Source organism: Leptodactylus fuscus, chromosome 7, assembly GCF_031893055.1.
Source record: "Leptodactylus fuscus isolate aLepFus1 chromosome 7, aLepFus1.hap2, whole genome shotgun sequence".
In the NCBI taxonomy this organism is placed as follows: Eukaryota; Metazoa; Chordata; class Amphibia; order Anura; family Leptodactylidae; genus Leptodactylus; species Leptodactylus fuscus.
The window spans coordinates 124726811-124744040 of NC_134271.1; the positions used below are offsets into that span (position 1 = coordinate 124726811).

General features: G+C 41.3%; 1 protein-coding gene across 1 annotated transcript in view; it reads left to right on the plus strand.

Moving 5' to 3' along the window:
- Positions 1–1728: 1728 nt before the first annotated feature.
- The window catches only part of COCH (cochlin), a 33825-nt gene continuing 18323 nt past the window's right edge, over positions 1729–17230 (plus strand). Inside the window, exons 1-3 of the mRNA XM_075281000.1 lie at positions 1729–1775; positions 5570–5621; positions 7726–7764. Coding sequence (XP_075137101.1) covers positions 5591–5621; positions 7726–7764 — 70 coding nt within the window. The 5' untranslated portion in view covers positions 1729–1775; positions 5570–5590. The remainder of the gene's footprint in view (positions 1776–5569; positions 5622–7725; positions 7765–17230) is intronic.

A 17230-nucleotide genomic window follows, 5' to 3' on the forward strand; every position in this document is an offset into this window, starting at 1 on the left:
CAGGAGACAACGGCGTTCTGTGGCCGCCCAGGGATCCCCGCTGTCTGCTTGTTCACAGTGCAGGCTGAGAGTTATCTCTGGACACTGGCAGGCCGGAGCCTTGCACTCGTTCACAGTCAGGGCTGCACAACGCCGCACCTCTCATGAGGCGACCTGAAGCGAGCGCTTCAGGCAACGCTATGTCAGGGCCTCAGGGAGGGCGGCATTTTTGTTTCCCTAAGCCAGTCCAGGACAAGCTGTCCTGCACTGGCTTAGCACCGAGCGGTGGTTTGGGGAGGCCACTGGAGCAGCGCTGCTCCAGCGGCCTCCCCTCACGCTCAGGCAGAAAGCAGGTCATCTCCGTGCCTGCTTCTCTGCCTGCAAACGACGCTAAGCCCCACCCCCTCTGCTCGGCAACACCCCCTCCGCTTGGCCACGCCCCCTCCTCCGGGGGAGGGGAGGCTTTCTGTAGTTCGCCTCGGGCGGCGAAAGGGGTAGGTTCACCCCTGGGGCTGCAGCGGCCCCACCTGCCAGTGTCCAGAGATCACTCTCAGCCTGTGCTGTGATCAAGCAGCACCCCGGCTCCCTTCATCCCTAAGAGCGGGGAGCGCGTCATCCCACGGAGCTGCTGCCAGGCTTGCAAGTGTCTGGAGTGCTTGTTCACAGCGCAGGCTGAGAGTCATCTCCGGACACTTGCAGGCGGGGCAGCTCGGACTGCGAACGAGTGCAAGGCCCCGGCCTGCCAGTGTCAAGGGATGATTCTCAGCCTGCGCTATGAACAAGTAGACACCGGGGATCCCTGGCTGCATCCCGCGATCGACCCATACTTCCGTCGCGATCGACCGGTAGATCGCGATCGACGTATTGGGCACACCTGTCATAGAGCATGCCCACAACACTCTCCCATAGAGATCAATGAGTCATCTCCAGGCCACAGTTTTCCCTGATCCAGGTGGATATCTCTAAATGCTTATAGCAACTCAGGCAGTATGGCTGAAGGCAAAATTTCAAACAAAATCCTGGCAGAAAATAACAAAAAGAACTAGAAAAAAAAGACTATATATCAGTATGGTTTTATTTAGTAAAGGAAATGGGTGATACATTCCCTTTAAGGCCCAGGTATACAGTAACATAGAAAGGCTAAAAACGCACAGGCCCAACCTATAATCCTGCAGAGTTAATAGGATGATAATATGATATTAATCTGCAAATTCCTTCATTTCCAGGAAAAGTGCTCATATACTACAGGATCAATATTAAATTGGGTTCCAATCATGGGAGAGGTACAAACATCCCCATTATCATTTTCCTCTGTAGGGTCCATTCTTAATTTAGGTTTACAAACACACTGACTGTGTGAATGAGATCCATATTAGACATAATACTAGATATATAGATTATAGCATACCTATATCACAGCGATGTGTATAGGACAATTCATTGCCTACTATGTTTTCTGTACAGTTCGATTATAGTACAGTAACTATATCCAGACAGTAGACCTGGAAGATTATTTATAGATAAAACATGTAGCATGCTATACTATACTAAACTACACTATATAGTTAAATCCAGATCTGTATGATACTTTGGGTTAAAGTTTACAAAGTTTTTTTTCGGGTTTGCAGTACACCTTCTTCACCTCCGCCCCATCCTAGTGCCTCCTCCTGCAATCCCTCCTCACTGTGGTCCTGATGTTCTTATAAGTAGCACACATAGAGCATACATACTACACATCAGCAAGGACTGGCCAGAACACAACAGACCTTATATACCCATCGCAGCGACTCCCGCAGGTGGGTAACTGATATTGGCCTTGGTATGTACTAATACACAGAGGAGAGAATAAGGATATATTGAGTATACAGAGTATATACAGCTCCACTGCATACTTGGTTGTAATACTTGGTGTGATATTGTGAATTTTCACTCTGGAAATGTAAACTTCTTGCTAAATTGGTAACTTTTACACATCCAGTATCATTGCTATTCCCCAGATAGCTGGCAATTCCTTCACATTACTACGTTTGCAAAAATATATTGAAAAGAAAATTTATATACTGTATGTGTGTTGAGTATATTGTAGCTCAGTTATCCTATATATAGTGTGGGATTGTGGAATAATAGGATAGATTTTTTGCAATATCCAATATACATTTTGTATTATTGACAGTCCACTGGTGTGATCAGATCTGGCAAATTTAGGTTATTTTTATAAGGGTGTTTTTACATTTACATGATTTTCTATGTTATTCTTATGCAAAACCAGGTGCGGATCATAAAAGGAGAAAACCTATACAGGACAAATATTACGTCTCCTCTTTTTCTTAATAAACATCTGGTTTTGGAGCAAAGACTGCATCTAAAAACTTGATCATGTGAATATAACATATAGCAATTCACCTAAAAAAAAAACAACTGAACAATGTGAACATTTTTTTTTTTATATTTTACATTATAATTCATTAAAAATTGCAAATGACTAACATAAAATGGTATCTATTCATTAAAATGGGCAAAAATAGAACAAAAACTGTGGTTTATATTTTCAGTTTTAATATTGTCTGTATCAAAACTGATACCTAAACAGGGATCATAAAGTGTATTGTGCTAAACTACTTACTTATTACTCCTGGGGTATGTTCACACTGCAGAAATGGCTGCAGAAAGTCTCTTCCATACATGTGAATGGAGTAGTTTCTGCAGCAATGTGCCTGGATTTCTGCAGTGGAAGAAATGTCTGCATATGTGAGCATACGCCTACGGATATAAACATGATACACCTATATATACCTATTATTGCTCTGCAAGGTTGTACAGAGAATGCACTCACATCATTCCTGTCCATGCACACAAAGACTGGGACAAGATATTTTATAGATATGATAGATAAAAGGGGTTAAATTGTCAGGTAAGCAGAGAAAAAACTGGCAAAAAAATGGTAAAAAATGGTTAATTTCTTTCATTTGTAAAATTAAAGTTCTGAGTACAGTGATAGCGTCCTTAATCCCTTAAAGAGAACCTGCCACATGAAAAAAGTGCAATCCAATCTGTGGGCGGCATGTTATAGAGTGGGAAGAGCTGAGCAGATTGATATATAGTTTTATGGGAAAAGATTCCGTATAACCTTTCATTTATCCATGGAAATCTCTGCTCTGTTCTATAGAGAGAAGTCTAGGAGGAGGAGCTATCAATCTATATCATGCTGCGTGCAGACTGCACTGCATTTTTCATGTGACAAGTTCCCTTTAAAGGGGGTTTTCTTATGGTATATTGCTAGGATATGTCGTACGTAACATGTTGACTGCTGATATACAACATCAGGATACCCACCCAGTAAAAACCATATCAGTCACCTTGTACTTCTTCCACAGTGCCAATAGGACTTCCCCTTTAAATATAGATCTCATGAAAGTTTTCCAACAACTTTGTACACACTGCATATTCTTTTACAGAGTTTTTCACAGAAAGTCCTCGGAATTTTCCTCTGCGGACTTTCTGCCCCGATTATACCTATACAGAATCCCATCTACTTTGATGTGTATGGGCAGCCTAAGTTTTCACTATTATTGAATTCGGGCTATTGGTGCATTTTAAGTCATACCTGTCTTCTAAGCCACACCTCATTTCTTCTAAGACACACCTCTTTCTTTTAATCCACACCCCTTGCTTCTAAGCCACACCCCATTGCTTCTAAGCCACACTTCTTGCTTCTAAGCCACACCCCTTTTATAGACACTAGGTTTTTTGGTGAATGGCCCCGTGAGCTTTTTTAGTAAATCTGTTTTTGGGATTCATAGAAGTCAAGGCCATCGTGAAGATGGATAACAAAGGTCATAAATAGACCTAAAATGACATTTTAGAGATGCTATAAGTAAAACTTGTTAAATACAGGTGACCTGAGACTATTTTTTTTTTTTGCTTTAGTTCCCTGGGCCTGAAAATGTTGGGAAACACTGGACTAGGAAATGTAAAATAAAAATGTTGATCCGCTTTTCACAGATATTGAAAAGGAATCAACCACTAACAGTACACAACCCAAAAATAAGCAGAGCCGTGTGCTATCATATGGATGTGTGACTATGACCTTAGGCAAGGGCCCCATCTATTAGTTAGTGTGGAAAGTGACTACAAAGAGCATCTCTTGTTCTGTACAGGGCGGGCTCCTGGTTTGTGTGGGCTCTTGGGTGAAAAAGCCCCAGTGGGTCCCTTTTGAAGTAACTCAAGTGGACCGCAGCATTAAAAAAAAAAATCGAAATTGGGTGTTTTTGCTGAGGGAGACCTGCTAGAGTGGCCTGTAATACAGTCCATTCCACGCAAGTGGATACAACCTGTTCAGACATCAGAAAGTAAAGACCATCATCATTCTGTTGCGGTTTTCCACCACTGATTAGACCCAAAAGAAGGAGTCTAACCAGTGGGGAGTCTCAAACTACAGCCTCAGAATCAGCTGCAGAATCTGCGGCAAGATCCAGCAATCCAATTAGCTTCAATAATAGGCAGAATGAGGGAGGAATCTGGAGCTGATTTAGCATAATATGCTTTACAGTGGCCACACACAGTATAATAGGCTCCACAGTGGCCCTCACACAGTGTTATATGCTCCACAGTGGCCCTCACACAGTATTATATACTCCACAGTGGCCCCCACACAATATTATATGCTCCCAAGAGCCCCCCGCCCAGAGCTGGTGTTATTATTATACTGTGGGGTCACCTAAGAGCCTAAAGTATAATAATCAGAAGCCATGGGGAAGTTATTAAAAATAATAAAAACTTATAATTACCTTACCTCACCTCTCATGGGCACCCTCGCTCCTTTTCTGCCTTGCGACTGAGGTCCTGCTCCCCAGATATCACTGCCGCAGCCTGTGATTGGGCCTCAGCGGACACATAGGGTGCGATGACGGATGACGTCATTATGACAGTGCGCACCATGTGACCGCTGGGGCCCAATTGGAAGCCCCAGCAGTGAAGCCTGGGGAGCAAGACCTCAGACACCAGCCAGCAGAGCACGGAGTGGATGCCCAGTGCAGGAGAGTTGAGTATAAGTATTTTTTTTTATTTTTAATCAACTCCCCTGGGCTGGTTATTGGATTGCTAGGCGTCTTTGCATTAGCAGTATGTATAGCGATTGATAAATGATATTAATATATTAATTGAAAGCAAATTAGAATCTTTTGTATGTTTTTATGTGAGTTATCATACTGAATATATAGATTTTTTTCAACCTTCTATGTATATTACATATACAGTGGATTGAAAATAATTTCTATGTCCCTCAAATTTTATACTTTGATAAATAATCCAGAGAAATACAAAAACCACTTTGTTAATGACAGGGACCAAATTCACCATAAAGTGGGCAATATTTCCTTCCTGACACCCTTCAGGCCATTGGATCCACACTCTACAGTAATACCAGTAGTTCTGTATATTGTGGATTACATAGTAGAGATCTATCTTTACTAAAACTGATATCATGCCCATAGACATATCTCTATATACATAGTTCTTATCTATATACATGACGTATATATCGTATGTACATAACATTAAGTGACCAGATCCTTGCCCTTTTTTCTTGCAGGACGTCTCACTCACACTCAGGATGCATTTCATCTCCGCATTGGTGATTTTTGGTAAGTTATGAAATAATATTTTTGGAAAAATATAGGAATGGTGATCTTTAGAGCCTATAGCTACATCACTCACTGTCAGAAGTCACTACACAGAAATATATTACAGCCTCCGTCTATTGGTGCCAAGAAGAATAATCCACCCACTCATTTTCCGTCCAAATTAATTTTCAAGGTTACCAATCTAAATAATCCCATACTGAGGAGATGTACAAGTGAAGATACTTAATAAGGCCTTATTCACACCTCACTGTCTGCTCAGTGGTTTGCATCAGAAGCCCAGATTTACTAATAGACAGTGTAAAGTTAGACAGGCAGTCTGATAATGTGCCACATTTATCATAGTGACTGATGCTGGCATATCAAAAGACTACCTAGTCTAATTTTATTTAAGCCTTTAGGCTAAGGCCCCATGTTGTGGAAACGCAGCTTTTTTTTTGTTGCAGATTTTGCTGCGGTTTTTTGAGCCAAAGCAAAGAATGGCTACAAAAGGAATGGGAAATATATAGAAAGCTCTTATACTTCTCCCTTCTGCTTAATCCACTCCTGGCTATGACACTCAACTATACACATCTACCCATGACATCACCCCTGCACTAATACAGAACACCAGTGTCTGTCTTTCTGCTGTCTCTAATATCATGTCCTCGCTCTATCTGAAACTAAATCTCTCTAAGACTGAACTACTACTGTTTCCACCATCTAACAGATCTGTCCCTGATATATCCATTGTAGTCTCAGGCCTTACTATAACTCCTAGGCAGCAGGCCCGCTGCCTCGGGGTTGTGTTTGATGCAGACCTTTCCTTCACCCCCCCATATTGAATCACTCGCACGTTCATGTCACCTCCACCTCAAAAACATCTCCAGAATACGCCCTTTCCTTACCAGAGATACACTAAAGACACTTATTGTCTCTCTGATTCATTCTCGCCTTGACTACTGTAACTCCTTACTAATCGGTCTTCCCCTCACTAAACTCTCCCCTCTACAATCTATTCTGAATGCAGCGTCCAGGCTCATCTATCAGGCTAGACGCTACAGCGATGCCTCCGGTCAGTGCCAGTCGTTACATTGGCTGCCTATTCATTATAGAATAAAATATAAAGTTATCACTCTCATCCACAAGGCTCTCCATAATGCCGCACCTCCCTACATTTCCTCCCTCATCTCTGTCTACTGCCCAACCCGTGCTCTCCATTCACTCAATGACCTAATACTTACATCCTCTATTATCAGAACTTCCCACGCTCGTATACAAGACTTCTCCCGAGCTGCACCACTTCTCTGGAATGCTCTACCCTGGACAATCAGATTAACTCCCAATTTCTACAGCTTCAAGTGCAAAGACACATCTTATCAGACAGGCCTATCACAATTCCTAATGTAAACCTTTCCGTACCATAATTAGAATCCCTTAAATGAACCCTCCTCTGTTCCCCCTCCCACACTACCCCACATGATATGATGCAGTTTCAGGCTAAATTTATATGTCCACATACCAGCTGCATAATAAAGGACACGACTGGTAACAGCTCATAAAGTTTTATGTTTGTATAATGACAGTAAGGGTGTCTTCACACAGAGTTTACGCTCCGTGTATTCTGTCTACGCTCCGTGCATTCTGTCCATTTTACACGTGTAAAAATACACGTGTAAAATGTAGTTAGCCACTGACGCGCTTTACACGAACAAGCCATTGAACTCAATGGCTAACTACATTTTACACGTGTATTTTTACACGTGTAAAATGGACAGAATACACGGAGCGTAAACTCCATGTGAAGGCACCCTAACTTCTATTACAAAATTGTTTGACCATTGTATAAGCAATGCTACCTCCGATGTTGTCCCTGCTAACTCTTGTGTCACCCCCTCTACCTCATAGATTGTAAGCTCTTGCGAGCAGGGCCCTCAGTCCCATTGTGTGAAGTGACTATTTCTTTGTACTGTATCTTTTCGTTTGTATTTGAACCCTACAAATTGTACAGTCCTGCGGAATATGTTGGTGCTATATAAATAAAATGTATTATTAATTATTGTATTATTAATAATTCCCCCAATATGTTGACCTGTTCAGTGACAAAAATCTAAAAATTCCTTTTTAGGCATTCTTGTGCAGTCAACGGTGGCAAGTCCTGGAGACGGTGAGTGTGTCAAGTCTATTTTCTAGTGCAATACAAGAGTAAAGGCAGGGGCTACACACCCATCTGGGAACCAAAGACTCTAAGCTGCAAAATAAATGAGCACTTTCACACCCCATTCACTTATGTTCCACATTACTTGTGATGTTGCGGGTGACCTGGTAATTTTTAGTCATGTGTATCCCCAGTCTTAATTATATGGGTGTAACTACAGTCACTCCTGAAATATACACCTGAGTATAAAAATGTAATGCAAAAGTCTCACTGCAGTTTACAAGAACATTTCTCTAACCGTTACACTACAGCTCCACGTTGCGGAAAAGCAGCTTTTTTCATTGCATATTTTGCTGCGGTATTTTGAACCAAACCCAGGAGTGGTCACAAAAGGAATGGTCAATATATGGGGAGATCATATACTTCACCCTATGCTGAATCCGTTCCTGACTTTGGCTCAAAAAAGCTATAGAATTATCTGCAACAAAAAAACTTCTCTGCAACGTGACTATATTAGGACTGCTGAAGAACTGTGTTTGTATTCATGAAACATATTAAACAAAAATTGTCACATGGACAATGAAGTCCAGTGGTCGGTCCTACATAGTAATGATCAGCACTCACTGTATGTACTTTTATATGGAAATGTTGGAGGACTGCCCACTGGACTCCTAAGTACAGGATATAAATCAATAAATAAAAAGTTCTACTGAATCTTCCAACGCAACATACAACCGCGACTGATCAGTTGTTCTCCACAGCCACCAATAGCGGATGCACACTGCTCCTCCCACTGCGTAGTGACTGTTCCTTTACTTATAGGGAAGCAGAGCTGCAATACCCTGGCATGGCCACCACACAGTAGACAGCGCTGTCCGCTTCCATCACTGGTGGCTGTGGAGAACGACTGATCAGTGGGGATGCTGGATGTCAGAGCCCCAGCAATCTGATACTGATGACTTATTCTAAGAATAGGTTATCAATATCACAAAGCTGGAGTAGCCCTTTAAGTGTCCATAGTAAAAGTGATTTATCCTAATTTTGTGTATAGCATGCATTTATGATGGTTAAAACGTCACTAAAGAAAAGCAATAAAAGTATAAACACTATAAAAGTAATAATTTGTATCATGTGATGGGTATTTTTAATAGCATACTGCAGTCTTTGTGATCTGCTATCACAGTGAATGCTTTGCAGGACTTTTCACTCTGCATTTTTCAAGCGGATTTGGGGACGGAAACCCCGAACAGAGAGCAGGCGCAGCTGTGAGCCTAGAGAAGGAGAATCTTACAGCCTGTTTTCTATTAGAAAAGAAGTTAGATAGGTTAATAAAGTTTATTGCAAAAATGGTCACCAAACAACCCCACCTTCAACTTTAAATTCTAAATTGTCAATATCTGAAAATAAAAGCTTTCTAAGGCCAGTGAACAAAATAGGATAGTCTGTACTTCCTTTAAAGGGGTATTCCCACGACGCTTGTTCACTAACCTGCAGGCTGTTGTGCTCTCTTCACTTCCTGCTTTTCTCAGCACATAGGTGGGCGGAGTTTCACTTGCACGGGATTGGTTGTAAATGAATTACCACAGTATGAAGCTGATGTAGCAGAGCTGGATTTGAGTCAGTTTGCAAAACATACAGAGGTAACGGACTCCCTATCTCAGCCCTTATCAGCCAAATTCAATTAAACTGACTGATAAGAGCTCAGAAATCCCGGAGCTCTCACCTCCCCTATCTGAGAAGCTCCGCTACTTATCAGACACAAACAGCTCAGAGCTGCTCCCAGCCCCTCCCTCCCCCTCTGAGAGCAGGCAGCTACATCACTTGACAAATGAGCAGATAATCCCAAGGGTCATAGAAACGGAGTGTAAACAATGAAGTGAATACATTAAGATAGCGGCCAAACAAAGCGGTTTTGATAAAGCAATGCATTTAGGAAAAGTCATAAATCCACATAAACTAGCAGTATAGATAGGATCCTTGTAATGGGACAACCCCTTTAAACCTTATATTTTATTTATTATTAGAAATTACTAAAACCTTTGCAAGGAACTGTCTTGATGGATTCTTAGATTACAAGAACAATCCATAAACAGTTGTATTCCAAAGTTTCCAAAGTTCCAGGGACCATGCAAGATCTTCATGATATAAAATTTATATAATTTTTTTCACGTTTTGAAACAGAAATGTCGAAAAGAAGCAAAAATTAGATTGTATCACTGTAACTTTTTTATATTCCTCAGAGGAGCTGTGCTAGACATCTTTTTTGCTGAGCAAGAAGTAATTCTTCTTGATAGAATTTCAGGAAATATGTGACATCTAAATCACTTTTTATAGATTTTTTTTGTTCTTGTTTTTTAAAAAAGATGAAACAGCAAAATGATTGTAAAATTGGATTTAGCTATATTGATATGGCAGGCCGTCGATCTTTTAGAAGGCTGTTATACTATCCAAATGGCTCCCACATCTCACTGTAGAGAAACTATGGTGCCTGCTCCGATGCAGAGTGAGCGCCATGTTTAAACTTTCCACATCCCCGCACTATTATGGCGGATGTCAGGAAGAAGTTAATAGAGTTTTTGAAACTACTTTTCTAAACCTGAAAGCCCTCAATGGATTTAGAAAATAAAAAAGCTAAACAATTTCGAGGGGAGCACCATGGAAATTTTCTGCAAACTTTTCTAAATTACGTCTTTAATCATTATTAGGATTTACAGTAAATCCATAAAATCCATATGGATGCTTAATCCTAATAAAGGTTCCAGCTGTAGCTCTCTTAGGATGAAAGTATCTTGGAAGTTTAATAGTTATTTCCAAGAACCATAGGGAACCTGGCTAATGTCAACAGGTTTAGAAATTCCAGCTTCTGTGAATATAATAGGGATGAATATGGATGGTTCAGAATCTGTAATCAAACACCCGACGCAGACACTGTTTCCATGTGCATAATGTGGAACATTAGTATTTGTGTGTTTCTCAATGTGCAGATGGCCGAGAGCTATGTGACCCAAAGACAACAGAAAGTGTAATGCTAATGTAAGGGTAGGCTATTCAGAAGTATTTTTTAGCAAATAGATTCTAGAAGAATTGGTTAAAAGTAACGTTTGCATCAAAATAACAGCTACAAATCTGAATTTTCTGATATAAACTGGGAGCTGCTAAGCACATGTAAGTCAGTACCCACAGGGACTAATAACCTGTTCTTTTCCTCAGGCCTTGCCTCATGGATGTTTTTTAAGCCTAGCTTCAGATGCTGAAATTTCCCCAATGTGGGACTATTAAAGGATTATCTTATCTTATCTTATCTTATAAAGCTGTGCTTTTGCCTACAGTTTCACAACAATAGGGAATTAATTCATTCCCCACTCGGTGAACAACTCCCTCTTATTAGGTGGCTCTGGCCTCATAGTAATTCTAGCGCATGTAGCGCATGTGCCTGTTCGCAGATCTATGCCAGGGAGGGCCGAAAAAGATTTAAGGGGTAACTCACAATAGTTATGGTAAATCAGGTGAATCGGGACATTCTTACCCTGGACAATCCAGATTCACACCCCGGTAGACATACTGCCTAAAAGAGAGGTGAGAGGGGCGCAGAGGCCAAGATACACCACAATGCACCAAAAATGCAACAAGATGGACACTTTAAAGGTGTAAACACCTTAGTAAATATGGCTCAATGCCATGCCATGTCTAAACCAATGAGGACACAGAATATACATCACAGACTACCTACCTATCGGCAGTGTAGTTTAGCTATAGGCTGAAATCATAGGTCTGGTCTATGCAGTCAAGCTAAATAAGACCTATAGGAAACAAATAGTAGGTATTTATTTCTTGAAGATGTTGACTTGACTTACATATTATTTTTCAGCTCCTGACTGAAGAATGGCTTTAATGTTTACATAGTATATTCACAAAAATAACATTGTTAGTTTGGGTTCACATTAAATCTGTCAAAGGATGAGAGCAACGGACATTGACAGATGCAGATGGAGCCCCCTCCATCTGGTGTCCGTCTGCATTCACTCTGATAGGAGTGCAGCACCTTTGTTTTGATGCTACCAGGGCTTACTGTAGGTGGGATTATCATGTAAAGAACTATGAGTCCTGCTCTCCTTTTCAGATATTACCTCTATTTACAGCTGCATGCATGGTCAGCAATTTCAAGTTACAATATAGTGCTGTAATATTTACTCACACCAAATATTTACTCACACCACACATTGTTGTTGTTGCTGTTGACAAATTGCACTGCTATTCTGTTGCTCTGTATATACTGCACAGTCTGCTGCCCATTATGTGAAACAGGATCCATCCAGGCACAGGGTGATAAGAGGCAGGAGGAGATACGGAAGGGGGCAGAAGAGATAATCATACTTTCAGGGTACAGGACGTCACACAAGAAGGAGATAAACACTAGGAGCATGGTCATTTGATGGAAAATCCCATGCAATGATAAACATTTGGCAACCTGTAACCGGGCAGAATTTTGGAGTAATATATATATATATATATATATATATATATATATATATATATATATTTTTTTTTTTTTTTTAACAAAAACTGTTTTATAGAATCGGTAAAATAGAAAAGAGAAGAGTTTCACTAGTGCTTCGTGACGACCATAAATGATTCCTTTCTGTCTATTAGGGCAGAGTTTTTGTTTTCAGGCGGCAGTAACTTTATCCAGGGTATTTTTATAGTGAAGAAGGAATGTATAAATATAGAAAACAGTACAGGGATTTTTCGTTGCCAATAGCTCTCATTAGAAAGCTCACTGCAGGAGACACGTTACTTAAGAATCACAGTGAAAGGGAGCAAAATAAAGGAAAACAATCTGTAGCCGCTCAGAGAGAAGACCCAACAATGGAAAAGGCATCTGAGCCACAGAGAGGAAGAGATAGAATGAACGGTAACATATGGACCACGGAGCGGCACAGATCATGGATTCACGCTCTACCTCTTATTATTTCCCAGATTTCCTGTCATCTCCTCTGACATGTCTATTTTAGTAAATAGTAGGATTCTCCCATCTCCAAGACATAACCGTTCTCTCGCATCTTGCATTCCATGTTGCACTGTTCCTCTGTTATTCCTCCTAGAAATCTACGAATAAATTGACAGCTGGGTGTTACCAGATTAGGATATGTCCCGAAACACTCTCAAAGTCTAGTCCGTGCCCTCCTGTGTGGTAGAAAGTAAATGTCCCCACAATGATGATGCCGCCTTAGTGTCCCAAACACAATATAAGGTCCCCTTAGTGTCTTCTACATAGTATGGTGCCCTTGTAATGCCCCCATACAGCATAGTCTCTCTCACATATTATGATGCCCTTGTAAAGGGTCACAGCCAGTTATAAATATTTTCATACATTTCTACTCGAGTATAAACCGAATTTTTCAGCTCAATTTTTTTTTTTTTGCTGAAAAAGCCCCCCTTGGCTTATACTCGAGTCACCAAAAAACATACATTAGGTATCCATGTGTCTGAAAGTGCCTGGGCTACTGAATATAGGGGATCTGCAGTGCTCCTGTTCCATCGGGAAGGGGTTAATAGGAGCACTGCAGATCCCCTATATTCAGCCAGGCTGAGTTCCAAGTAGGGGAAGAAAAAAAGTCCTCAAGCTCAGGGAAGGGGCAGACAGACAACCAAAACACCCCCTCCCCTTCCCCAGCATCTACTGCACCCACAAACTCTGACCATTTTCATTTTTGAAATTTTCCAGTAGCTGCTGCATTCCCCCCCCCCCTCCTTTGGCTTATACTCGAGTCAATAAGTTTTCCCAGTTTTTTGTAGTAAAATTAGGGGCCTCGGCTTATACTCGAGTATATACGGCAATAGTGAGCTAGCATAATGCAGATTTCTAGGTAAAGATGCTCCAGAATTGGACTCTTTATCAACATGGAGACAAGGAATACCAAATATAATGACAGTGGTAGATACAGTGGCATAACTAGGAATCGCAGGGTCCGCACTCCCGTCCCGGCTGATGTCAGCCGTCTTCAATGATGTACAGAACATCACTTTAGACGGGCTTGCACCGCGATGCATAAGGATGCAAGCTCGGCCCATGTGACATCTGTGACATTACCAACCTTCCAAACCCAGGAACATTAAGTAACAGTGTTTTTTTTTTCATGTTCCCTCACTTCTCCTGGGCCTACGATCATTATACTCCGTGGTCTGAAAAGACCCCAGAGTATAACGATAGCAGTGTATGTTGGGTTTACAGGCCCGCGGCCTCACTTACCGATCCTGGCTCCTGCTCACAGCTGCCTCTGCAGAAGGGGAAGCATTGGCGGCCATGAGCAGGAGCAAGGATCGGTAAGTAAATAGGGCCCGTTACCTGCTGGAGTTATCTGCAGCAGTAGCGGATGCCACCGGGCCACCTAATATCACGGGCCTTGTGCCAGCCACTACCACTGCTAGCCCGATAGTTATGCCCCTGGGTAGAGATGAGTAAGAAGTTATAGCGAGATTATATTAGGTAACATTAGGTATCTGTTATAAAAGGATATGGATAAAAATATTTAACATGTACCTAGGTGAAGTTTTGGAATAAGCTATCGTGTGTTGAATGAGGAATAACACTATAGCTGGATATTACATTGTTATATATTCAGATTGGCTCCCAATCTTACTCCCTCTCACTTAGAGGTAGTATGGAGGACATTATAGTAGTACTAAACATTACTGATGTGAATAACACATTCAACAATAGATGAAAACTTACTATTAGCTGCAGCTTATTTGTATAGATCTGCTTCTTCCTAACTCTCCTCTTCTAATTTTCTTAGACTTCAGTGAGCTAATAATATTAATCTTGAGGATAGTCTGTAAGTCACATCAGATATATCAGATTATATCTAGAGATTATAAAACATTACATTTAAGGGGAGATTTATCAAGATTCACATTTCCTATGCCAGTTTTGATCTCCTCACATTGCAGTAAGATGTCTCCTTCTTGTCCATTGTGCGCTTGCGTCTCGAATACACGCCAGGTAGTACCTAGCATAGATGGTTTAAATTATAGTAAATCTGCTGGGCCATGGGAGACCCTGACTCCTACCTCTAAGCCCTGCTCCAGCACATGGTTTAGAAAAGTGGTAAGCGGGACACAAATGCAGCAAACGTTGCAATCTTGGTACGCTGTGCGCTAAAATTTGCAACTTTTATCCCATGTTTTACACAAGAAATGAACATAAAATCTGTAATAAACCTCCCACACTCTGTTTATTAAAACAAATGCTACATGTTGACATGTTAGAGCCCCCTTTATGGGATTTTTATGGGTTACATATTTGTTTTGCTCCATTTTTCATCCATCTGTTTTTCAATCATTCCAGTAAAGAGACCTGGAACAGGCAATTGAACATTTGCCTAAAAATCAGTAAGGAAACACCATTAAACTAATGTGATGTTTGGGAATGCTGCATCCCCTCAGGCCCGTGCTCTGGCCTCCGCCAGAGGCCAGATGAGTCCTTTCCCACCCTAGTCCAGCCATGGCAGTAATGGAAGCTATTGGCAGTGGGTGGACAGTGGAAGTCTGGCTGCACCAGTGCTTGTGGTTGGGAGTAATAGTCCCTTTATAGATGTACCTGGTTTTTGGTTCTCAGGAAATTGGCTATTGGATACAGTTATTTTCTTTCTTGTCAAATCCTTAAACCCATATTTAAGAAAATACTGTTATGCGTGTGGCAAGAATCACAAAGTATATTGGACACACCTTTGTGTAGGACGTAAAAATTACAATCAAGCGCAATAAAAATCCCTAGACGGTTGCGTCATCCTTTACTTTGTGCGTCCGTAGCATTTGGTCTTGAGTAGAACATATGGTCCAACCAACAGCGTATTCTTTCTGCATTCCAAAAGACAGAATCTTAAGGAATTCACAAGAAATACAATAAAAACGAAATCCAGAAATCTTAGCACTTGGCTATGTGAGCTTTAAGACAAATGGAAATGTTCTTAGATACAAAGCACAGAAGATCCCAAACAAATGCCATGAGATATATTTGTAACAGGGACAGACTTTATCTTCATGGTGAACCCCAACACTACAGCTTTATGAATTTTAAATGGGCACTATTGTTTCAACAAACCTTATATAAAGGAATAGAACAGGCCCGGTCCACATCTGCTTTCGTTATTCCGTTCAGGAAGTCTGCTTGGGGACCCCCTAATGGAATTCTGAACGCATTAAAAAGCGAACAATGAAAGCACAAGGACCCCATGGACTATAATGGGGTCCGTGTGTTTTCCGCACAGTGTCCACAGGAGTCATGCGGAGAGAAAAATATTGCAAGCACTACTTTCCTCTCCACATGACTCGTGTGGACACTGTGTGGAAAACACACAGGTCCCATTTAAGTCTATGGGGTCCATGTGCTCACAGTTTTTTAATGCATTTGGTAATCCATTCGGCACCAAACGCAAAAGTGAACTGAGCCTAATACATCATATCAGGGAGAAATGTCTCTTTCTGCTGTCCTCAGATTTTATAGCTGCTCCCCTTCTTCTCTGCTAAACTAATCTGAAAATCACCGCTCGATCTGTCTCAATTCCGACTGCAAGCCATATGACTCAGATGACATATGTATAGAAGTCTATGGAGAGGGGATAAAGAGAAAAAAGAAAGGCTTACACTAGGCTCACAATAGCGTTGTTGTCTCTGTCGTTTGGGCCCACTGGGGACTGGAACGATAAAAAGCCAGACTGTTGTTTCAGCAGTTACACATGCACACCGGTGGACCCCGTTGACTATAATGGGCTCCACCGGGTGTCTGCCACTTCAAAATTTAAAAATCCTCCATGCAGAAGGATGGTGGTTTCTATGACAGAGTCTCCAATGAATCCAGGCTGATTCTAGAGCTGAATAGAAACTTTCTATCACAACATAAACACAGTGCATGAGTACAAGTCAGTACTTCTCTATCTATGTCCTGCATGATCATGTGGCTATTCCCAAGCAGTCTCCTGGTTATATAACAGATACACTTGTGAATTGTATGGCAAGCCAGTCTCCACCCACCAGCTTAGAGTGAACTGCAAACTACAGCTATAACATGCAGAAGGAAAACTGTCAAAAACTGCAATATACAGTATAAGCCATATAATGTCCAGAAATGATGTTCCTCCTCGTGTAAACACATAACAGCGTATCGTGACAAGTTAAGTGAAGTAGCAGGTACTCGATCCTGTTCACCACTCCAGACGTGATACCCTGGTGAAGTTTGAACAAATATAAATTTTAATATCTCAGTAAATTTGACTGAACAAGACTCCGGCCGCCTGAATATAAATGAGCATTTCCCTAAATGTCTGGCCTTCTTCCAGTAAGAGATTAGTATGTCTGGCAGCGAGCGAGTCTCATCCTTTCGCCCTCGCCGCTACGTGAACTTTTTAATTAGTTCAAAAGGTCTTCAATTTATTATTCATGGATTATTTATAAAATCCAAGAAATTTTACTGACG